This window comes from Mastigoproctus giganteus, chromosome 4 (assembly GCF_048544385.1).
Source record: "Mastigoproctus giganteus isolate SK-2022 chromosome 4, ASM4854438v1, whole genome shotgun sequence".
In the NCBI taxonomy this organism is placed as follows: Eukaryota; Metazoa; Arthropoda; class Arachnida; order Uropygi; family Thelyphonidae; genus Mastigoproctus; species Mastigoproctus giganteus.
Window position 1 is genome coordinate 89927411 of NC_143578.1, and position 23168 is coordinate 89950578.

The 23168-nt window shown below is 38.9% G+C and overlaps 1 protein-coding gene across 1 annotated transcript in view; it reads right to left on the bottom strand.

Annotated features, from left to right (window-relative positions):
- LOC150086896 (PX domain-containing protein kinase-like protein) overlaps positions 1 to 23168 on the bottom strand; it is a 257528-nt gene that overhangs the window by 178844 nt on the left and 55516 nt on the right. Inside the window, exon 6 of the mRNA XM_090372315.1 lies at positions 4272 to 4346. Coding sequence (XP_090228441.1) covers positions 4272 to 4346 — 75 coding nt within the window. The remainder of the gene's footprint in view (positions 1 to 4271; positions 4347 to 23168) is intronic.

The window sequence follows — 23168 nt, forward strand, 5'->3', positions numbered from 1 at the left end:
CCCGCCAGTGCTATCACCAGTTTCGCTAAAGTGTTGATAAAGGAGTTTTGCTTTTCACGAATGATGAGTGAACTTAACGGAATTTTATTTTGAGTTCGGTCTTCTCTCCACAGATTTAAAACTTTTTCCATTTTTTCTAATTTAACATCACGAGTTACAGATCAACTTTTTGAAGCAATTAATGCGTTTTCACGGACACTATGGCGGATTTTTTCTTCCGATTTCTTGATTGATCGTACCGTTGACTCATTGATTTTATAATGTTTTGCCACTGAGGAGACACTTTCACCATTAGAAATTTTGTCTAATAACTCAATTTTATTCGCTAATGTCATCACCTTCTTTGATCTTTTCACATTTCCCTTGTTATTCGTAGCCATATTTTTGTACGGGTTAGAAAGAACTTGTCCACGATAAAGTCACTTTCTTCCGTTAACACGCTCGAAAAAGTATGTTTTACACTGCAAAACGGTAGATTTATCATTTTTGTAAGCATATCAATTTATAAATTGATAAATTTATTCAATTTATAAGCATATAAATTAAAAGCAAATGATGAAATCTTCCATGACAAGCGCATAACACATACTGAACAAGGATTAGCGAGAAGCATCCACGCTTGCGATTTTGTCACCAATCTCCCCCCACCCACTTAGTGCTGTTTTGACCGGGAAAGATAATTCTAGCCACACCCATGTTTTTTAATGGCCGAAAATATTCACGTCGCTTTAAAATTCACATTTTTTTAGATTTCATTTTATATTAAATCGGCGATCGCGAATAGGCGAAACTGCGAATACAGATACCGCAAATAGTGGGGGTTTACTATACTGAAATGGACCATGCGGGGGCTATAAATACGGCCCTTCGATGCTTGTTTGCTTCCTTTTTGAAGATGGTCGAAAAGTCCCCAACAAGCTTCAGGTTTTTATTTGCCTTTATAGTTCTAATTATTCACCACGCATGGATTTATGGTCAAAGCTTGCTTTCATTCCTTTGTCCTGTTTACAAGGCTCATCTATCTTTAGGCAGGTCTTTCAATGCTATTTCCATCTATTCTAATTACATCTTATCTGGATGCAGTTTTCCTGAAAAAAATCTCAGGTAAGAGAATTCCTGACTTAATTTCTAAAATATAATATTTCTATAATATTTCTTAATATCTTATATATTATTCTATTTTCACTTGGTTAAAATTCAAACCATTGATTTAAATTCAAAAATGAGGACACGATCCTCTACAGAGAGAAAATCACAATAAGTTAGCACTTGTCTGATTTTACAAATATTTGCGGGTCTCAATTACACAAATTGTCTGTCCAACATAACTCTGTTAAAATTTGATGGTTCTGTTGCCTCCTCAGCTAAAGATAAAGCCAACTTACTAGCATCCTACTTTTCTTCTAACTCTTGTATTGATTGTCTTGGTAAACCACCTTCTACCACTCACAGTACTATGCACTCAGTGCCTCTTGTGGTCTTCCACAAAATGACGTCAAAAGTATTTTGAACAATCTTGATGCCAAGAAAGCTCCAGGTCCTGATGGTATTTATTAATTTGTTCCCAAAACCTGTGCTGAGCTAGCTCCTATTAAGTGTTGCCTTTTTACACTCTCTTATTCCACTGATGTTCTTCCTTCTGCTCTTAGAAATTTATTCACATCCAGCCAGTCCGTAAAAAGGGTGACAAATCTCTCTAATCCAATTATCACCCTACTGCACTTACCGCTAATCTTTACAAAATAATTGAGAAATCCATTAACCACCAGCTGCTAAACTATCTTGAAACCTTCCATCTGATCAATGATCAGCAATATGGATTCCACTGGTGATATACTGATTTTATGTTACCCATCTATGGACAAATTCAATGGAAAAGTTTGGTGAACCTCAAGTAGTTGCTCTTGATATTTTTAAGGCTTTTGAATGTATTTGGTATAAAGGACTTCTAAACAAGCTTCCATCTATGGACTGCCAACTGTTTTTTTGAAATTGGATATTCAGTTTTCTCTATGACTGCTTGCTGCTGGGGATAGATGGCTAGACTAGGTAGAAGTTAGAAGACAGATAACTCTCTGCCTTCTAACTTCTCCACTAATGCTAGTGTTCCCAGGTTCAGTTCTCCCACTCTTTTCCCTCTTGTTTATTAATGACCTTCTTCCACTAACTGGAAGCCCTAGCCCTAATTCTGCTGCTGATAGGACATTGCAATGGGACAAAGATAACGAGTTAATTTGAATCCTTCTAAATCTCAGTGCTATCTTATACGTTGCAAAAAGGAGTCTGCTGCTCCTATGTTTATCTTCAACAACACTCAGATTTTTAGACAAGCCCTAACCCTAATTCTGCTGCTGATAGGCCATTGCAATGAAGCAAAGATAACAAGTTAATTTTAACCCTTCTAAAACTCAGTCCTATCTTATACCTGACTTCTAATCACTCTTGGCATAAATACATCACAAATATCGCTTCCCCTGCATCTAAAAAATGGGATTTTCTTTTTCACTCTTGACATTACTTCTCTTCTAAACTACTTACTCTGTACAAATCTCAAATCTGCCCTGTCACGAAATATCGTTATACTACTTTGTAGTTATTGGAGGACTCCATATCTCTTGACAATTTATAATCTCATCCCATGCTCTTTTCTGTCTGATAGAAAGCTCATCAGTTCATCTGCATATATTTTGGTCTAAATCTTGGACAATATCTTTTATTTGGTATAAAACATTTAGGTATCTAAGATTACCTCTCTAAACATTTTTTAATATCAGCTGGTCCCAGTGAAAAGTATTTAAAAAAAATTGAGTCCATTATAATTGCTGCTGAAAAAACAAAATCCCTCCACTTTGCCCTTGACTATGGTTATTTCTTTGAATAATTACAGTCAAGGGTAAAATTATCACCTCCAACAGTCAGTGATAATGCCAACTAGGAAATAAAAATTATCTACACCCCAGGTTTACCTAGTACCAAAAAGGCTCAGCCTTTCCTTGCAGGATGAGGATACTGGTTCACACCTGAGTCATCTCTTCCAGAATACTAGATATTATTAGCTTTAAAGTTGTTCATACAGGGAGATGTAACCAGAGTTACCCGAAGGTCAGTGGTGGATCCAGAAGGAGGTGATCAAAGTAACTACCATCATTCCTCACAGTCTGAGTATAGTGGAACAAATACTGTGTGCTTTATAAGGTTAATTCAGTTACTGTCAATCACATATCAACATCGTTATATCCCCCTTTTCCCAAAAAAAAATAGACTGAATCCAACTCTACTACAGGCTTCTCAGTATGAAGATACAGGTCAGAGATTTGGTTTCTGAAATTTAATGAACTTTGTTATAGATTTTGAAACAACAGAAAGAATTAATGTTGGCATAAGGAAAGAGAAGACACTTAATGATGTCTAGTGGTTTACTTAATTTTTTTTTTTTATATATAGTCCATGATTGTTGTTTGCTGTTTGGTTTTTAGGAGCATTAGCAACTAAGGCCATATTGCTCCGGGATATGCGGTGGTCATTCCCTGACCTTTCCTCATCCTCCATATTTGGTGGTGACGGGCTCGAACCCCGGTCTAATCAAGAAGCGTGTGCTATGCACTGCTGCTCCTTCCCACCTGGCTACGGAGGCGCCTATAGTCTATGAACTTTACATGATACAGAGAAAGAAATTTAGAGGATGTTTCATAAAGGCTGCTGATACAAAGTAAGTATAATAAAAAAGAAAATAATCATGACCATTTGTACACATACAAAAAGTAGCAAAAGTTTTAATTGTAATCAAACTTAACACAGGAATATTTCATAACTATTACTCTGAGATTTTATATTAAAGCCAATTGGAAAGAAAAAGAAATGAGGTTCCCTTAATGAGAAAGAAAATTTTTAGAAAAGTTTCTGTTAGTCCACTGATATTTTGTAGTACAAAGTGATAGAGGTGGGTGTGAGTGAAATAGAGATCATAAATGATCTCCATTTCACTCACACCCACCCTCTTATATCTCTATTTCATGATATATTTGACAAATTATAACAGAAATTAGATTTTTTTTATAATTGTTATACTAGAGAGAGAGAGAGCGAGAGAGAGATTAAACATTCTGGAAGCACTGCTGAATCTGTAACCACATTTAAATCTTAATGTTAACTTAGCTTTGGGAGATATACAACACAGTAACTGAGTAACATCAATATTATTACATCTATTACAGCAGTAGTTTATAAGTTAAATAAATTAATAAACCTCATTAAAGAATGTATAATTATACCTGCATACTACTAAGCAATTTTGCAGCTGACTGCATGTCTTTATCTTCCAGATACTTATCAGGGCCAAATGGTACCTGTGGAATTTAACAGAAGGAAAAAAAATAACAGATAATACATGAAGAAAGTTTAATTTACCACATTAAAAACATACAGAGAATAAACAGAACATTTTATCTGTCTCTATAAAGAATGTTCTAAAGATCATATGACCTTTCTATATGGTCTTGAGAACCCTTTAGAAAGAAGGGGAGGGTGCTGATTTTTGCCAGAATGGTCCATTCCAACTGTTGGTGGAAAACATGAATGCAACCATGAATGAAAACATGTATGCATTCATGAGACGGATGACATTTATGCTGCCCCAAACAATAAACCTTCTCTCTCTTTCTTTCTCTCTCTTTTGCCCTACATGGACACAGCATATCCTTGTTGACATTGGCTAAACTACAGTGGCTGCCCTACTAGAATTTTGTTTTATGCTTGGTTTTGTGCCATAATATAAACAGAAATTTAAATGTATTTTCACTAAATATTCTATCTTATTCTTTTGAATAGCATAGATTACATAAAACAAATATTAAGCAGGGAGAGTTCATTTTGTCCCTTTTAATATGTCTTTATGGAGGACCTGGAAAGAACAATTTTATCCACATTCTTGCAATGACATTTTATTTGTTTGGACCCATAAAGAATGCCTTAGTTCCACTCCCAAATTAGCATATACAGACCTTTTCAAGAAGTTTGATATCTTTTTTTAAGTGTGGGCTCCATACTTTAATACAGTATTCCAAGTATAGCCTTAAAATTGCATTATACAGTGGAATTATGACCTCTATCATAATTTGAAGACGATATTATTATTATTATTAGCCATATGGTGTAAGGAAGCCTGAGGTTGGCAGGGTTGTTAATGACAGTACACTACTGCAACACGATCTAGAAAAGTTGAGCGGATGGACTGAGAGGTGGCAACTGAAGTTTAACATTGACAAATGCAAAGTACTGTACTGCATATGGGTAGCGATAACCCCAGAGTAGCATACCAACTGTGCAGTACTACACTCAGGGTAGTGGATAATGAAAAAGACCCAGGAGTAATTGTGCAGTCAGATATGAAGTTTTCTGAGAAGTGCAGACAGGCTGCAATAGCTCACGGGGCCTTGTCAATGACATAGAGGAATTTTGCCAGCAGGGATAAGGAAGTGATTATCCCCTTGTATAAGGCAATGGTCAGGCCACACTTTGAGTACTGCACACAGGTTTGGAGTCCTCATTTTAGGAAGGATGTAAAGCTGCTGAAACAAGTACAGAGAAGAGCAACAAGATTGGTGAGTGGAACAAAGGGTTACTCTTACCAAGAAAGGCTTTAGTTCTGCAAATAGCAGCATCTGGTGACTAAGCATCTGCAAGGTGATCTGATTGAGGTGCATAAGGCCTTAAATGGTTTGAGCAAGCTCAATGCTGATAGGATTCTTCCTCTTGCTCAGATTACACACCTGAAGGGGCATAAATTCAAATTGAGGAAAAACAGTTGTAGAATAGATGTGCAGAAATTTGCCAGTGGGTGGTTGACTGCTGGAACAAAATTCCACCTGTCATTGTGGAAGCTGACAGCTTAAATATATTCAAGGCAGAACTAGACAAACTTTTGGAATGAATGGATGAGTGAAATGGGAAGGGGCTTTTTTTGATTGATGCTGTATAAGACTGCTTTCTTGCATCACATGCAAGAAAGCAGTCTTATTTGATAAATGTTTGATAAATCATGAATAGGCCACCATGGGCTTCCCATACCACCTATCTCCACTGTTGGCAAACTTCACCACACATATCAAGACTCTTGGAACACTCTCTTCCTCTACTATTTTTAATTCAATCTCACCATGGGTATAAGTTTTGTGATTACTGTTCCTGAAGTGTAAGACCATGCATTGCATTTTTAGATATTAAAATATAGCTGCCACTTTTCTGACCACCCCTGAAGGCTAGCTAAGTCTTCATGAAGAAATGCTGCCTGGCACTGATTGTTAACTACTTTACCAATCCTGATATCATCTGCAAATTTTGACATCATGCACTGCATCCCTTCATTTAAGTCATTTAAGAAAATTGAAAATAACAGTGGCAATAGGAAGTGGGGTTCTCCAATACCAATCTTGGGAACCTCACTTCTTACATTTGCCCAATTAGAAGAGTAACCATTAATCAAAACCCTCTGCCTCCTAACCTTCAGCTACCCACAATCCATTTAAGAATTTTTTCTTTGAACCCAATGTGTTCCAGCTTATATAGTATAGTAAGCTTGCAAGCAGGACTGAGTCAAATGATTTGCTGAAATGGAAGTAAACAATGTCAAAATTATTTCCTACATTCAGCTCATGAGTGACTCTATCAAAATAAAATGTTCTTGTTTATACTCCAGCTCGACCACCAGGTCAGAGGAGTTTACAATAAATCACGAATACAATGATTAATTGTATTTAGCAGTCATGGGTTTTAACCATGGTCCACTCAAAAAATGCATGTGCTACTGTACTCTTTCCAATGACCACTCAGCTACATCAGGCCTAGCTAACCAGATTAGTTAAACATGTTTCCTTTATAAAGCAATGCAGTGTTTCCTTCAGAATTCCCTATCTATTTAAACAATCCTGTACTGCACTCTTGATCACTGCTTCCTTGATTTTCCTTACCACTGAAGTCAGACTGATTGGTCAGTGTTTACCTATTTCACTCTTAGAGAACCCATTTTATGCACTGGCAATACACTGGCATTTCTCCAATCCAAGGGGATTTTATTGAGTCCAGTGATGCTCTCATAATTAACTTTAATGGTTCTATGTACTCTCTTGCTGCCTTCCTCAAAATTAATGGGTATATGCTATCAATTCTAAGATGCATTACTTGACTTTAAGCTTGAAAGATTTTCTAGCAAATAATCTGAAATTCCAGGATCATAAATTTCATGCTTCCCAGCTTCACTCACACAGTTCCTCCACACTGTGAAGGGACTTTCTTCTATAAATATCAATACAAAGAATCTGTAAAATTCATCTGCAACATCAGCTAAGTTATCTAAGGCTTTCCTGCACCCATTACACATAAACCAGATGATTCTCACTTTTTTTCTTTCTATCCACATTTTTTTTTTTTTTTTTTGGTAGTTGTTGGCGCATCGGCTTCTGTGGCCATATTGCACCTCCCAAGGTTTTTGCAGTACTTTGATCCAAGCCCGAGGCGGGAATCGAACCCGCGACCTTTGGGTTGCCGGGTAGGTACTTTACCCACTCGGCTAGCCCGGTCGGCTATCCACATATGTGGAAAAAAAAAAATCCTTATCCCCATTCTTTGATATCTTAGCTAGTGATTTCTCATGCAAAAAGGATAGGTGGAATAGGATCAGGGTATGTCTGCCAGGTGCAAAAGTAGATGTTGTAGAGCAGCTATCATCTTTTAAGTGCACAAAAGGTGATACTATACATGTTGGTATGAATATGATATGGGAGGTTTTTTTGTTTTCTTTTTTTAACTGGTGCTTTATAAGCTTGCTTTCTTGTATTGTTTGCCACTACTACTAATGCTAATAATGTCTTTGCCAACTAACCTTTTCTGTAGTAGTATTACAGATCAACTTTCAATTGTTGTAGGTTTCAGTACTTTTCATTATTTTATAACTTTCCCATGCCACCCTTTTTTTCTCTATTAAACTGACTAGCTCATTATTCATCCATTTCAGCATCCTCCTTGTGATGCATTTTCCTCAATTGTGTCTGTATATATATACAGGTGACCCCCGCTTAATGCTGATAATTCGTTCAAGAAAAACAGAGCACTAAGTGAATCCACGGTAAGTGAGTGCCACATTCCCATAAGGTAACATATGTATTTGTGAGTTGCAGTCGGTGCCATAGGATATTTCCTAATCAATAATAAATGGTAGTGAAAAGATACATAGATGTTGGTCAAAATATTTAATATTCAAATATTAATATTTGTACATATAAAACAATCTGCATTATATACGTATATAATTATGTAGTAACTACTTATGTATCAAAATTAAACTTAAAATTCATTCCAATTAAAATCATGAATTTAATTGATTTAATTTAACTGATGAATTTAATCATGAAAAATGTGTCGATTTGGGGTTGTATTTTGATCCTCTTCCTGGTAAACTAAAAGGGATTTTAATTTAAAATCCCCCCAGCATTACCACCCAACAATAAAGTCAACTGACCTTCACCTCTTTGAAACCTAGCATGTTTTTTATTTCTTTCAATATGAAACTTCTTTTAGGCATTCGTTTCCAAAAAAAAGTCCTGCTTCATCTATGTTAAAAACTTGTTGAGAAGTATAACACATAATATCCCTCTTCAATAATTTTAACAAGTTCTTTTTTGATAGTTTTGGCTCAATGATCTGCACTTGCGGCTTCTCCCTGGATTTTAAATCTATTCAACCAGCCCTTACTAGTTTTAAATGGCTCTGTATATATATATATATATATATATTTTTTTTAGGTGAGTTTTCTTCAGATCATCATATAGGCTTATCTCTCTCTCTCTTTTTTTTTTTTTTTATAATATTTAACTTAACTGAATTCTGCATTGGATATTATCTTCAATAAAATTACAGTCTCTCCATTTCGATCCTAAAAGCTGGTCTAGCCCTAGTTGCTTGGAGTGGAACAGCTATCTTTCCCGCTGCTAAAATTAATTCTTTATTTTTTATAATTGTTCTTACATTTAAACTTGTCAGGCCTAAATTATGTCATACATCTGCTTGTTGTTGACCGGAATCGATTTGTTTCAAAACGACTAATTTAATTTTCAAATTCATTCTTTTTCTTACATTTGTAGTCTTCGTACTGCATCCAGATATTTTTTTTTCATTCTTATCTGCCATTATTAACTCCTCGAAAATGTAACAGCGTTGGTTGCTGTTTGTTTGTTTGTTATTTGGTTTTTAGGAGCATTAGCAACTAAGGCCATATTGCTCCAAGGATATGTGGTGGTCATTTCCTGACCTTTCTGCATCCTCCGTATTTGGTGGTCATGGGCTCGAACCCTGGTCTAATCAAGAAGCGTGTGATACGCACTGATGCTCCTGCCCACCTGGCTACGGAGGCACCCCGTGTTGGTTACATGCATTAATTATGATTCAATTTTCTGTTAAGTAAACTGTCCGTTAGGCATGATTTCTAATACTGTACTGAGTGACAACTAGACTTCGGATAAATGCATAAACGAAAATATTACAAGCAATATACTTGACCATTTTAAAAAATGTTGATCTCGGAAATACGTAACAAGTCACTGCAGCACTACATTAGTACTGCAATTAAATTAGCGTGCGAGAAAATTTCACTGAGCGTGGTAAAATTTCTCAAGTCTGTGTGGGAAACATTTTAATCCTGTTTTGCTATTCATATAGCAAAACAGGATTAAATTCATATAGCAAAACAGGATAGCTATCGACTCCATCAAATGAAACGGTTTCATTAAATACCAAAAATGCAATCTGTAAAAGTGCATTATAGTGATTTGTGACAGCGTTATAGTCAGATATGGGTTATAATATAAGAACAGCATTATAGCAAATTAGCATAAAGTGAACCGCATTATAACGAGGGCCTGCTGTATAAATAAAAGTGGTAGCATTAGTAGAGGAATATAATGCAAGAAAGCAAGGTGATGCAGTAGGAGCCAAAAAAAAAAAAAAAAAAACACTCCCATTTCACCCCTCCATTTGTTCCAAATTGTATGTCCAGCTCAGCCTTAAATTTATTTAGGCTATCAACTTCCACAACAAAAGATGGAAGTCTGTTCCACCAATCAACTACCCGCTGGCTAAAGGCAAATTTCCACACATCTATCCTACAACCATCTTTCCTCAATTTGAATCTATGCTCCCCTCAGGTTCTTAATCTGAGCAAGAGCAAGAGGAAGAATCCCATCAGCATTCAGCTTGCTCAAACCATTCAAGGCCTTATACACCACAAACAGATCATCTCGCATGTGCCTACTCTGCAGGTGCTGCAATTTGCAGAACTGAAGCCTTTCTTGGTAAGAGCACCCCTTTGTTCCCCTCACCAATCTTGTTACCCCCTTTGTATTCATTCTAGCAATTCTACATCCTTCCTAAAATGAGGCCTCCAGACCTGTACACAGTACTCAAGATGTGGCCTGACCATTGCCTTGTAAAATGGGATAATCACCTCACCTGTCCCTGCTAGAAATTCCAAAAATTCATTGACAAGACTCCATGAGCTGCCCTGGCAGCCCATCTGCACTGCTCAGCAAACTTCATATCTGACTGCACAATTATCCCCACGTCTTTTTCACTTTCCACTTCTCTGAGTATAATACCACACAGTTGGTACATTTCTAGTCAGTTATTGCTACCCATATGCAATATTTTGCATTTGTCAATGCAAAACTTCAGTTACCACTTCTCAGCCCATTTGCCCAACTTATCTAGATCCAGTTGGAGTAGCATACTGTCTTTACTGTCGTTAACAACCCTTCCAACCTTTATCATCATTTGCAAACTTGGACCTTAAGCCTGATATACCTTCATCAATATCATTGATGAATACACAAAACGACAATGGGCCCAGCACTGAACCCTGGGAAACTCCCCTAATTACATTCGTCCACAAAGAGTAGTGTCCATTGACTACCACCCTCTGTCATCTCCCACTCAACCATCCCTTTACCCTAAATGCCATACCGCTCCAATTTGTACAGCAGCCTTCCATGTGCAACTGTATCAAAAGCTTTCTTGAAATCCAAGTCTATGATGTAAAAATTATTTTTTTGCATCTAGTTTCTTTGTGACCATAGTATCCAGTCAAATTGGTCAGACAAGACCTCCCTTTAACAAACCCATGCTGCATCTTAATTATTACTGCAGTCTTGTCTAAATGATCCTGCAATGCTTCTTTAAACCAACAGGTCTATAGGGACTTGTGTCACCTTTTGAACCTTTGTGAATTGGTGATACATTTGCACACCTCCAGTCCATGGGGTCCTCCCCTGAGTCCAAGGAATTTCTCATAATTGTGGCTAAGGGTTTGCTTACTTCCTTTGCTGCCTGCTTTAATATAACTGGATAGATCCCGTCCACTCCAGGTGCCTTCCTTCTGTTTAACTCCAACAATTTCTCCTCCACTTTGCTCTCAGTTATTACAAAATCACTTAGCTTCTGGCGATATGTAGATGCAAAATACTCATTTAGTTTATCAGCTACCTGAGTATGATCATCAATAGTCAACCCATTTATGTTAAGTGGTACAATCTGATTCATCCCTTTCCATCTAGTGTTTTAAGTAAAGAAGTCTTTGCTGTTTTTCTTTGCATCCTCTGCCAAAGATTTCTCATAATCTGCCGTCACCTGCCTAACCTATTTTGTGAATTGATTACAGGTAGCTATTTTATGGGTAGCTTCTGTGTCACCTGATAATTTATATGCATCCCATACATTTTTCTTCTCTGCCACAAGCCTCAATAATTCATCTGACATCCATTTAGGCCTAAACCTTGAACGGTATTTCTTAGTTGGAATGAAAAGCCTAGTAGCCTCCAAGATTAAGCCCCTGAAGACTTCCCATTTAGAATTCAATGTTGGTAACATCATCAGTTGATCCCACTGTATAGAATTTAAAAACTGTCTTGGACCCCTGTAGTCACCTTTACAAAAGCAAAAGACCTTTCCTTTACTCTTGATGGTAGTTACATCTTTAAGTAAATCTCACATCAGTACATTGTGATCATTGTCACCTAGTGGTTCCTTTATCTGCAAATTCTTAACGCATGAATAATCACTGCTGATTATCAGATCAAGAGTGTGAGTGACCAACCCACAAGTTCCAGTCAATATCTGGAAAGTTAAAATCTCCCATTATAAGATATTCTGATTTACTGGCCCACTATTTCTCTGCACAATTGCTCATTAGATTTATCAGGCCTATAACACATACACCTTCCCTCATTTTCCCTTTCCCAATGCTTATTTCACACCAAACTGACTCAACATTGTATTGTCCATCAATGTCAATTGGATATCAGTAATAGAACGAAGAAAAATAAAGAAAAGAGGAAAGAAACAAAAGAAATTAAGGTAAAACACACACACATAATATCTAAACATACAAATAAAAATTGATAAGTATATTGTCATATAATACACACCCCTGGTGTCAACACCACTGTTATGTGTTATACAACAATAAACCTATCTATTTTTATTTAAATATTTATGTATATTTTATATTTTCTTTTTATACCATAAGTTCTTTAATTTCTTTACTCTTTACTATATTTCTTTGCTCTATTACTTACAGGGGGCATTCAACAAGTTATCTAGGGATAACTTATTGAACCTATGAAGGAAATGAGATAGAGCCAACAATCTTTTTTTATTTTTCAATGTAACTCTCGTGAACTTTAATATACTTGTTCCATTTTGTTGGCAATGAGGAAATACCAGACAAATAAAATTCTTTGTCCTGTTCATCAAAGAACGCAGAAACAGCAGACTTCAGTTCATTATCATCAGCAAAGCGATGTCCACATATGTTTTTCTTGAGGTATCGAAAAAGGAAATAATAATCACTGGAGGATAGATCCAAACTGTAAGGTGGATGGGTAAGTTCTGCAAAATCAGTCTCTCAAAGCAGCGGCAACAGCATGTGACACTGGTATGTTGTTCTGAAGAAGCATATCTCTGGAAAGTTTTCCACAGCATTTTTCCTTTTTGAGATCCCTTAGGTTGTACAACATGGATGCATATGACTCCCAAGTGACTGTCTGCTTGTGTTCCAAATAGTGAATTTACAAATTCCCTCAGCATCCCAAAAAACGGTGGCCATAATCTTGCCAGCTGAATGTTATTGTTATTTATTTGGTTTTTAGGAGCATTAGCAACTAAGGCCATATTGCTCCGGGAGATGCAGTGGTTATTTCCTGACCTTTCCGCATCCTCCGTATTTGGTGGTGACGGGCTCGAACCCCGGTCTAAAGCTGAATGTTATGTCCAAAATATTTTGGATAGAGGAAAACCTTTGTGCTTCCATTGCATTGATTCTTTCTTGGTCTCAGGATCTGTGATGAATACATGTTTCACCACCCATAACAATTCTGGAGATGAAAGTTTCAAGATCCCTTCCATAAAGCTCTAAATTCTCCTCAACACCGTACACTGAATTGCTTTTGCACACAATTCAGAAGTCTGGGAACACACCTTACACTAACCTTAGTCATCCCCCAAATGTTCATGGAGGATGATTATAACTGTTCCTTCAGATATGTCACATTCCCTAGAGATTTGGGACACCTTTAAACATCTGTCATTCAGGTTTGATTTGATTTGGGTTTTATTGGCGCATCAGCAACTGAGGCTATAATGCGCCAAATACCGGTCATATATAAAAAGTTAAAACATTCAGTGACCTAAGTAGTTAGGCCACCATGTCGAGATATAAAAGGTGTAAAAGTACAAAATATATGAACAAAGGGATGACAATTCAATTTTAAATACGAATAAAAAGCTTTACTGATTTTAAAAGGCTAAAAACAGCAGACACATTGTCATTGTCGATAAAATCTGACTGAGTGTATAAGGCTCAGCCAGATGACTAAAAGCGGTAAAATAAAAATCACGTTCGTGTCTAAAACATGGACACTCGGTTAAACTGTGGCGTACACTTAAATAGGTGTCACAGTTCTCACACATAGGACAGTCATCTGTCCTCAGCAGAAATGCATGTGTAGGATGACTGCGTCCTATGCGGGGGCAAGCTAAAACAACTTCCTCTCTGCGATTCCTGCGCAGACTAGACTGCCAATGTCAGATTACAGGCTTTATCTGATAGAGCTTGTTTGTGACTTGCTCATGCCAGGATTGTTGCCATTGGGACAGTAATTTATCGTGTATTAACTGCCTGTAGTCTGTATATGGGACTAACAGGCAATAAGTGTTGTGGGGTTCTGGTGACCTGGCCACAGCATCTGCCAGTTCATTTCCCACGATCCCAATGCGGCTTGGAATGAAGCAGAAACAAATATCGAAAGAACACTCAGACAGAGAGTCTAGCATCTGCTGAATCCGGGTCACAAATGGATGAGGATTATACCTCATACCCAATAAAGCCTACAGTGTACTTAGAGAGTCAGTGTACACCATACACCTTTGATACCTATGGGTTTTAATGTGATCCAAGGCTAACTCTATAGCATACAACTCAGCTGTATATATACTGCATTCTTGGGGGATCTTTCCAGATATAGAACGACCTGGAAAGATAGCAGCAGATCCAACAGACAACTCCGACTTCGACCCATCAGTGAAGACAGGCAAGAAGTCGAAATATTCGGCCCGGTGGGCAGCATAGAGTTGGTGGTAGACAGAAGATGGAGTAATGGACTTACCCCAATTTTTAAGGGAGAAGTCGTATGATGGTAAGCGAGCATGCCAGGGTGGAAGTGGTTGCCTTGGTGACTGGGCAACGTTGTCTACCATGATGTCGAGCTCTCTGAGCAGCTCTTGGACACGGATACCAAAAGGCCAATTGGCAGTCTGACTAGTGTTATATAGGTTTTCCCATCGTGGCTTGAAAACGGACGTCCATGTAGGGTTGTCTGGCAGGGATTTTAATTTAATGGTATATTTTAAAGACAATTGCTTTCGTCGAAATGACAGTGGTGGTTCAGTTGCTTCAACATATAAACTCTGGACAGGCGATGTTCTAAATGCTCCAGTAGCAATACGGATGGCTTGGTGGTGAACTGGGTCCAGCCATCTAAGTACGCTGTTTCTAGCCGAAGCGTACACTTGGAACCTATAGTCTAGTTTAGATCGGACAAGTGCATGATAGAGGCTGAGCAAAGTGGAGCGGTCTGCTCCCCATTTATTGGAGGAAATAGAGCGTAGGAGATTCAACCCTCTTGTGCACTTTGTCCGCAGTTGAAGAATATAAGGTAAAAATGTCAACTTCTTGTCAAAAATGAGCCCCAAGAATTTTGTCTCGGGTGCTACTGGAATGATGTCTTGTCCGAGTTTAAGTTCTGGTTCAGCGTGAAGGTTCCGTTTGCGACAAAAGTGTACGCAGACAGTCTTCTGTGGCGAGAACCTAAAACCATTAGTCACTGCCCAAGAGTTGACGTGGTCTATGGCATGCTGCAATTGTCTTTCAATGACCCTCATATTGCATGACTGCAAAAAGATGCTAAAGTCATCTACAAAGAGGGCACTGTTTACGGTTGGAGGAAGTTCTTCAGTTATAGAGTTAACTTTGATTGCAAAAAGCGTAACGCTTAAAACTGATCCTCGTGGAATTCCCCCTTCTTGGCAGAATGGCCGGGAGAGGGTGGATCCTACACGAACTTGGAAAGACCAGTCTGTAAGGAAGTTTTTGATAAAGAGGGCAATGTGTCCTCTAAGACCAAAGTTATATATGTCTTTTAAAATTCCATATCTCCAAGCTGTGTCGTACGTTTTTTCCATATCAAAGAAAACTGACACCTGGTGCTCACATTTTAGGAAAGCATCACGTATAGATGTTTACAAGCAGATTAAATGGTCAAGTGATGACCTGTTCCTTCAGAAGCCACACTGTATCCTGGAAAGGAGGTCGTTAGCTTCTAAATACCACAAAAGACGAGCATTGACCATTCTTTCCAGGATCTTGCACAAGCAGCTCGTCAGAGTGATAGGACGATAATTTTTTGGTATCTTTGGATCCTTTCCTGGTTTCGGAAAGGGAAGGATGGTTGCCATATGCCATGAGTCTGGAAATGTCTCTTCAATGTAGATTCTATTATAGAGATGGAGCAAACAATCCATGGATTCCGATGAAAGGTGTTTAATCATCTCATAATGGATGTCATCTGCCCCAACAGAACTCGCCTTGGATAGTGAGAGTGCTGCTTTCAGCTCCCACTGTGTTTGTTTGTTGTTTGTTATTTGGTTTTTAGGAGCATTAGCAACTAAGGCCATATTGCTCCAGGATATGCGGTGGTCATTCCCTGACCTTTCCGCATCCTCCGCATTTGGTGGTGATGGGCTCGAACCCCAGTATAATCAAGAAGCGTGTGTGCTACGCACTGCTGCTCCTTCCCACCTGGCTACGGAGGCACCCCTCCCACTGTGTAAAGGGCTGATTGTATTCCTCGTGATTGTTAGAAGACAGCTTCAGGTGATGTTTTTCTGATCTTTGTTTGAGTGCAAGGAACTCTGGGGGGGGTACGATTTTTCTGAAGACACTTTAGCAAATGTCTCCCTGAGAGTATTTGCAATTGCAGTTAGATCTGCAATTGTACGTCCATTATGTTCCAGGATCGATGAAGGGTGTGAGTTGTATTTGCCCTTCATTTTCCGAACTTTGTCCCAGATGGCTTTGGGATTGGTGGCCCGTGTAAGGGAAGATGAAAATTTGATCCAATATTCCTTTTAGCTCTGACGTCTAATGTACCGTGCTTTGGCACGTGCACGTTTGAAAGCTATTAAATTATCTGTGGTGGGGTAACGACGAAATATTCCCCATGCTTTGTTTTGAGCCTTCCTAGCTGCTGTGCATTCTCCATTCCACCATGGTTTTGGAAAACATGGAAAGCGGGAAGATGTCCTTGAAATTGCAACTGCTGCTGCCTGGACTATACTTACTGTGATGTGTTTCACTGCCTCATTAATTGGCTCCTGGCCGACTATAGTGGTATTAAACATTGCCAGATGATGAAAGGCATTCCAGTCGGCGTGATCGATCTTCCAACGTGGTATCCTCGACTGGTGACATTGTCTCCCATTTGAAATGGTGGATAACACGGGGAAGTGATCACTACCGTAAAGGTTTTCTTCAACCTCCCATGTACTCAAAGGCAGGAGGGAAGGGGAGCAGATGGAAAGATCAATGGCAGTAAATGTATGGGTAGCCGTGTGGAAAAAGGTGTTAGATCCCACATTTAGAAGGACCAGATCATTGTTTTCAAGCAATCGCTCGATAATGTGACCTCTTCTGTTGATGTCAGAACTACCCCACAGTGGATTATGCCCATTGAAATCCCCTAATAATAGAAAAGGGGGTGGCAGTTGCTTAATGAGATCATCAAGGTCTTCCTGGGCGGTGTCGTTCACAGGTGGAAAATAAATGGAGCAAACAGCTAAAAGGAAACCTACTGTAAGACGAACTGCTACAGCCTCTAGATTAGTGGTAAGAAGCACAGCTTGAAAGGGGTTGTGGTTACCCACAAGGATAGCGACTCCTCCATGGGCAGGTCCATCCCCAGCTCTGTCTTTGCGAATAACTGAGCAATTACGTAAGTAAGGGTCCTCATTTGCCTTTAAATACGTCTCCTGTAAGCAAAAGCAAGTTGGTTCATGCTTACTCAGGAGAGCCTTGATGTCATCTCTATTTTTACGAAATCCACGGCAATTCCATTGGAGAAATTTAAATGTACCCATTATTTTGATTTACTGGGTCCATCTGGTGGCTTCCGATGGGCTGAGGGCTTCATTTTCTCAGTCGTGGGTTTATCTCTTTGGAAAGACTGGACGTTGGCCTGTATCCATTTCTTCTTCTTCTTCTTCCGCAAAGAGTTCCAGGACAGACTTGTCCTGTACCTCCTTATCTTCGACATCCATTGTCTCTTGGATTGTAGATGCCTGTTCCCCTTTCTTCGGAGTTTCTTTAGTACTCTGTTTTGGAAGTGGTGGAGCACTAAGAGGTACGGATATAGCAGTGGCACCTGACTGATTTTTGGGTGGGCTTTTGGGAACTTAATAAATAGCGCACAATGGGGATAAATGACTCCCTTGGTGGAATACCCATATCAGTCTGAGTACCAATGGTACTTTTCCCAGAAGCTTTCTGGGTGTATGAGGGCTTGGTGCTATTTATAGGTTGGATGAGCCTTCTGGCCTCCTGATAGGAGATGTTTAGCTCTGTTTTCAGTTTTTGAATTTCCTTCTCATCTTTCCACAGCTGGCATGCTCGAGAGTATGCGGGGTGTTCTCCTTGGCAGTTAGTACAGCTTGGCTTAGAAGCTAAACATTCCTTGCTCTCGTGGTCTTTAGCACCACAGCAAGCACAGGCAGGGTTGCCACGACAAGCTGTTTGAGAGCAGCCATACTTTTGGCATTTAAAACACCTCAGTGGGTTTGGGATATAAATCCTCACTAGGCAGTTTAAATAGCCTGCTTTTATGGAACTTGGAGGCCATAGGGTGTTAAACGTTACGATGAGAACTCGGGTAGGGACGAGATTCCCATCCTTCCGCATCGATATTCTTTTGACAGCCGTCACTCCTTGGTCTTTAAGTTCAGAGCAGATCTCTTCTTCAGAAACATGAAGATCCCACTCTGATATGACACCGCGTGAGAAATTCAAGGTTTTATGTGGAGTAACAAGGATGGGTAATCCCCCTAACGATGTGTCTTTCAGTAATTGCTGTGCATGTTTTTGGCTTGCAGCCTCAACTAAAATGTCTCCAGAACATAGTCTTTTGACAGATTTTGGAGATCCTGTCAACCCTTCTAATCCTTTCTGGATGAAAAAGGGTGACATTTTCCCAAGTGGCTGCTCTCCATTGGAATGGAGAATGAGGAAAAGCGGTGTCCAGATGGTGGTGTATCCTCAGTTCTGGCTCTTTTTGCAGAGGTGTTTTCTGTGGTTTCATCTCGATTAGGTAGGGGCCTTGTTGGGGCCCCAGAAGAATTTGAATTTATAATATTCATAGGAATAAAATAAAAATTTCCGATGCCCTAAGTACCTCACCCACCACGGAGCCCTACGAGGGGACACCCACTCGTGAACTAGCAGGTACTGCGTACACGAATGGGACGCCAAGTTAGCTTAGAGGCACCATACCCACGTTTCGAATAAGCCTTGATCCCGTCCCAGGACCAAAGGGAGGGAGACACTGGAACGCAGTTGACCCTAGCAGTAAGAACCACCCGCCGATTGATCCCAGTCGGGCCGGGACCACCCGTCTTGTCGAAGCAGGGGCCAAAGTGGTGTATTAAGGCTGGGCGCCTCAACCACCAGGATCCCCCTTTCCAAATTCCACGGCGCACGCCTGCACACGCCGGATTCCAACAATGTAACCCTGGAACCAAGGTATGGGCATTAGATCCCAGTGATGCTAGTCTGCAAAATCAGCAGCATCACTGGGAGGTCCCCTCACCACGTACAGGTGCCCACATTGAGGGGTCTGTCATTCAGGACAAGGGTTTCCACAGCTTGGCAGATTTCTGGAGTTGTCACTGTCACAGACCTTCCTGGACGTGGATCATCTTCGATGGACTCTCTACTCCACTTGATCATTTTAACCAGAATTTCATCTAGTACTCTGAAGGTGCACTCTTTTCATACACAGCTACCATTCTTTCATGAATGGCCTTTGGCCCATTTCCTTCTTTGGTGAGAAATTCGATGACTGAATGATGCTCCAATTTCAGCAAATCCATAATTTGATACAGGTGCCTTCCTTCTTTCTGTTACAGCAGCACTACCTAAAAACATAGTGGGTTCAAAATTAGTGTGATTCCAGTTGAGATATGTAGGAACACGATAAATCATGAATCACTGAAATATAACTATGGGAACCCCTTTAGGTAGATAATTTATTGAATGCCCCCTCGCATGTTTTTACTTTTTTTTTTCTTCTATATTTCTTCACTATATTACTTATATCACTTATATTCAATATGGTCAATGGGAAATTTTCGGTCTGTCAGTGGTCCTTGTCCACAAAACTCCTTTTTTTTTTCATTTTCTTTTTCGTTCTATATAATATACTGTTCATATACATCCAGTGATCAATAAATTATGACCACCTAACTAATACTATGTGTTGGGCTACTGTTTGCATGGATAACAGCCACTACTTGCCTAGCCATTGACTCCAATAGATTACTGAAGACATCCATAGGGATCTGCAGCCATGCTGCCTCAGAATAGTTGATGTTTGCAAGTCCATATGCCTCCCTTCCCATTCCTAAACATCCCACAGGTGTTTAAATGGATTGAGATTAGCAAATTTTGGAGGCCACTCAAGATGAATGATATCTTCATGTTCCTTGAACCACTAGTGCACAGTATGAGGCCCGATGACAAAGCACATTATCATCTTGGAAGATCCTGTTTCTGTCCAAGAAAAAATGCAAAATGTAGTAGGGTGCATGGTCTCTTAAGAGTTGCTGGTAGACCTTACCAGCCAAACGTTGGTCCATATGCACCAGGGGTCCTACTTCTTTCCAACAAAACATGCCCTATGTTAAGCAGCCACTGCTACCTGCTTGGATAGTGGGCACCATGCATGATGGGTCCATGAACCCTCATTGCTTGCACCATGCACGAAAGCATCTGTTGGCATGTTGCACCAGATATTTGGACTCATCCAACCAGCACACTCTTTTCCAGTCCTTTGGCGTGCAACCAGTATGTTGTTAACATACTGGTTGCACGCCAAACAGCTCAATATTTGCCATCAACAACGACCAGCAGTGAGGAGAGGGCATCTCTTGAATCATCTGCTGTGGAACCCCATATGTCTGATTATGCAGTGCATGGTCATTTAGAATAATGTTCTTGCATTCCCCATATTGTATTGCAGTGTCAACTGTTGCCCAATGACCTGCCATTGAGCCTGTACAACATGTTGCATCCTTTGCTCACCATGAATGTCCACCTTGCATAATCCACTACAGTTCTGTTGGTGAAAGATGATTTGACTCATTTGACACCATTCTTTGTACACCTTAACTACAGTGAGCTATGAGCAACTGACACGATGTGCTGTTTCCAATACGGAAGCACAAGACACAAGTTCCCACAATCATGCCCTTTTGAAACTCCATGCTCTACGTCCCATAACTGCTACTTTATTACTTTGATTTGCATGACCAGATGCAAATTACCGCTGCTCTAGCATAGGAAGCTGCTTGCTGCAAGCAATACAACACAGTCCATCACAGATGGGATGATCAAAATTCAGTGATTACTGAATATGTGTGTGTGTGTGTGTGTGTGTGTGTGTGTGCATATATATTTTTTTTTTCTACGATGTTGATAGAGCATCTGTTTAGCTCTATAAAAGTGTTTCTGTAGTCTCTTCAATCATTTTCAAAATGAATTTTATTTGAGAAATTTCTGAGTTTGTAATTTTGTGATAAAGAAGACATTTATAGCAGCTAGATCCAATACATTATAGAAAACTTATAATGGCCATCTTCTAGGAACTTACTCTGATGGATATATCCTTGTCATCTTATCTACCACATCCAGGCCATATTTTGTTGAATTATAAAAAACTTTATGGAGTTAGTTTTTTTTTTTCAAAATCTAGTATTGACAACAATGTATGTCAGATACAAAGAATTATAACATTCTTTTCTACTTTTCCTCAGGAACTTATCAATGAACAATAATTGTGTTTCATAGTTCTAGTGAAATAAAGATAACTCTCCTGCCTTTACAGAGAATAGGCAATTCTTCTCTGATACAATTCAGTCTCATGATTGTTGTTTTTTTGATTGATACAGTTTTTTTTTTTGTAGAAGAAACCTAAGAGAAAAAAAAAACCCATATTCCTTCCTTTTGAAGGAATGGCTCCATCATCTTCAAAACTATATATTATGATTATCATGTTATAAGGAAAATAATTCATATAAATAATTAAACTCAGGGTGCACAGATGCTCAGTCTGAGAGGGAAAAGATGTAAAAAAATTTTATAACAGACATAAAATAATCAAAGGATAATAGTGAACCAATGAAAACTAACAGAAAAGATGTAATATCAAAAGTATGTCATATATCTAAACCAATTATGACTGCATTGACAAAGTGAAGTACCTGTTCAATGCAGAAAAAGTACTGCTTTAATATTAACTACAGTAGAACCCCGTTAATCCGGACCCCAATGATCCAGCCTTTGTTAATCCGGACTGGATTTTCAGTCAGGGGAAAAATTCTAACTATTGAAAAAATATATTTCCATTCACAGACATTTTGGAGGCGGTTTAAAATTTAAAACAGTAAAAAAGATAAGCAATCAATAACAAAGAACACTGCACGCACAAATTGAAACTAATTGCAACTAACACAATACGCGCAAGTGAGAACGGAGTAACAAGTTATGAAACTTAAAAAATAGGAATGAAGAGAACATTCGGAAAATTTACGTTTTTGATCTGATTGAAGATTTCATGGAAGGGGAGGGAAATACATTTCACCATAATAATGTAAAAACCCACAGAATTCCAGTTGTCGGTATTATCGCAAATTCAATAGGATCATGTTTACTATCCGTTTATAATAGATTGCACTAACAGAAAAGACTAATAAACAGGGGACTGCTAATTGTTTTTGTTTTATGGTTGTGACCTCCAGAAATCTGACTGGACCACATGGTATGGTCGGAGACAATTGTAGGGTAATTTGAGAGTGCTGGCCTATTCAGTTGACAGCTGCAGCTAGCATTGTCCACGTGTACACCTTGCCTCAGTTCTTTAGTGTGTGTTTTTACTTGTTTTTATTTTATTTTTTTGTGGTTTTGGGTTAACAGAAGATGGCAACAAAAAGAAAGAGTGTTACCATGTCGATGGAAAAAAAACTGAATGTGCTTTTTCGCATTGATAAGGGGGAAAACTTCAAAAAAGATCGCTCTTGATATAGTGGTGGCAAAACAAACTGTTTCCGATTGGAAAAATAAATAGGAAAGCAATTGAAAACTTTTGTGCAAAAATGGTAACCAAAGACAGCTTAGGAAATAGAGGTACCATTAAGCAGGCAAAAAATAAAAATTTGGACGAGGCCTTATACATTTGTTCTTTGGACGAGGCCAAGAACGAGAGCAAGGGGTTTCCTCTTTCAGGCCCAACCCTTCAATCAAGGGC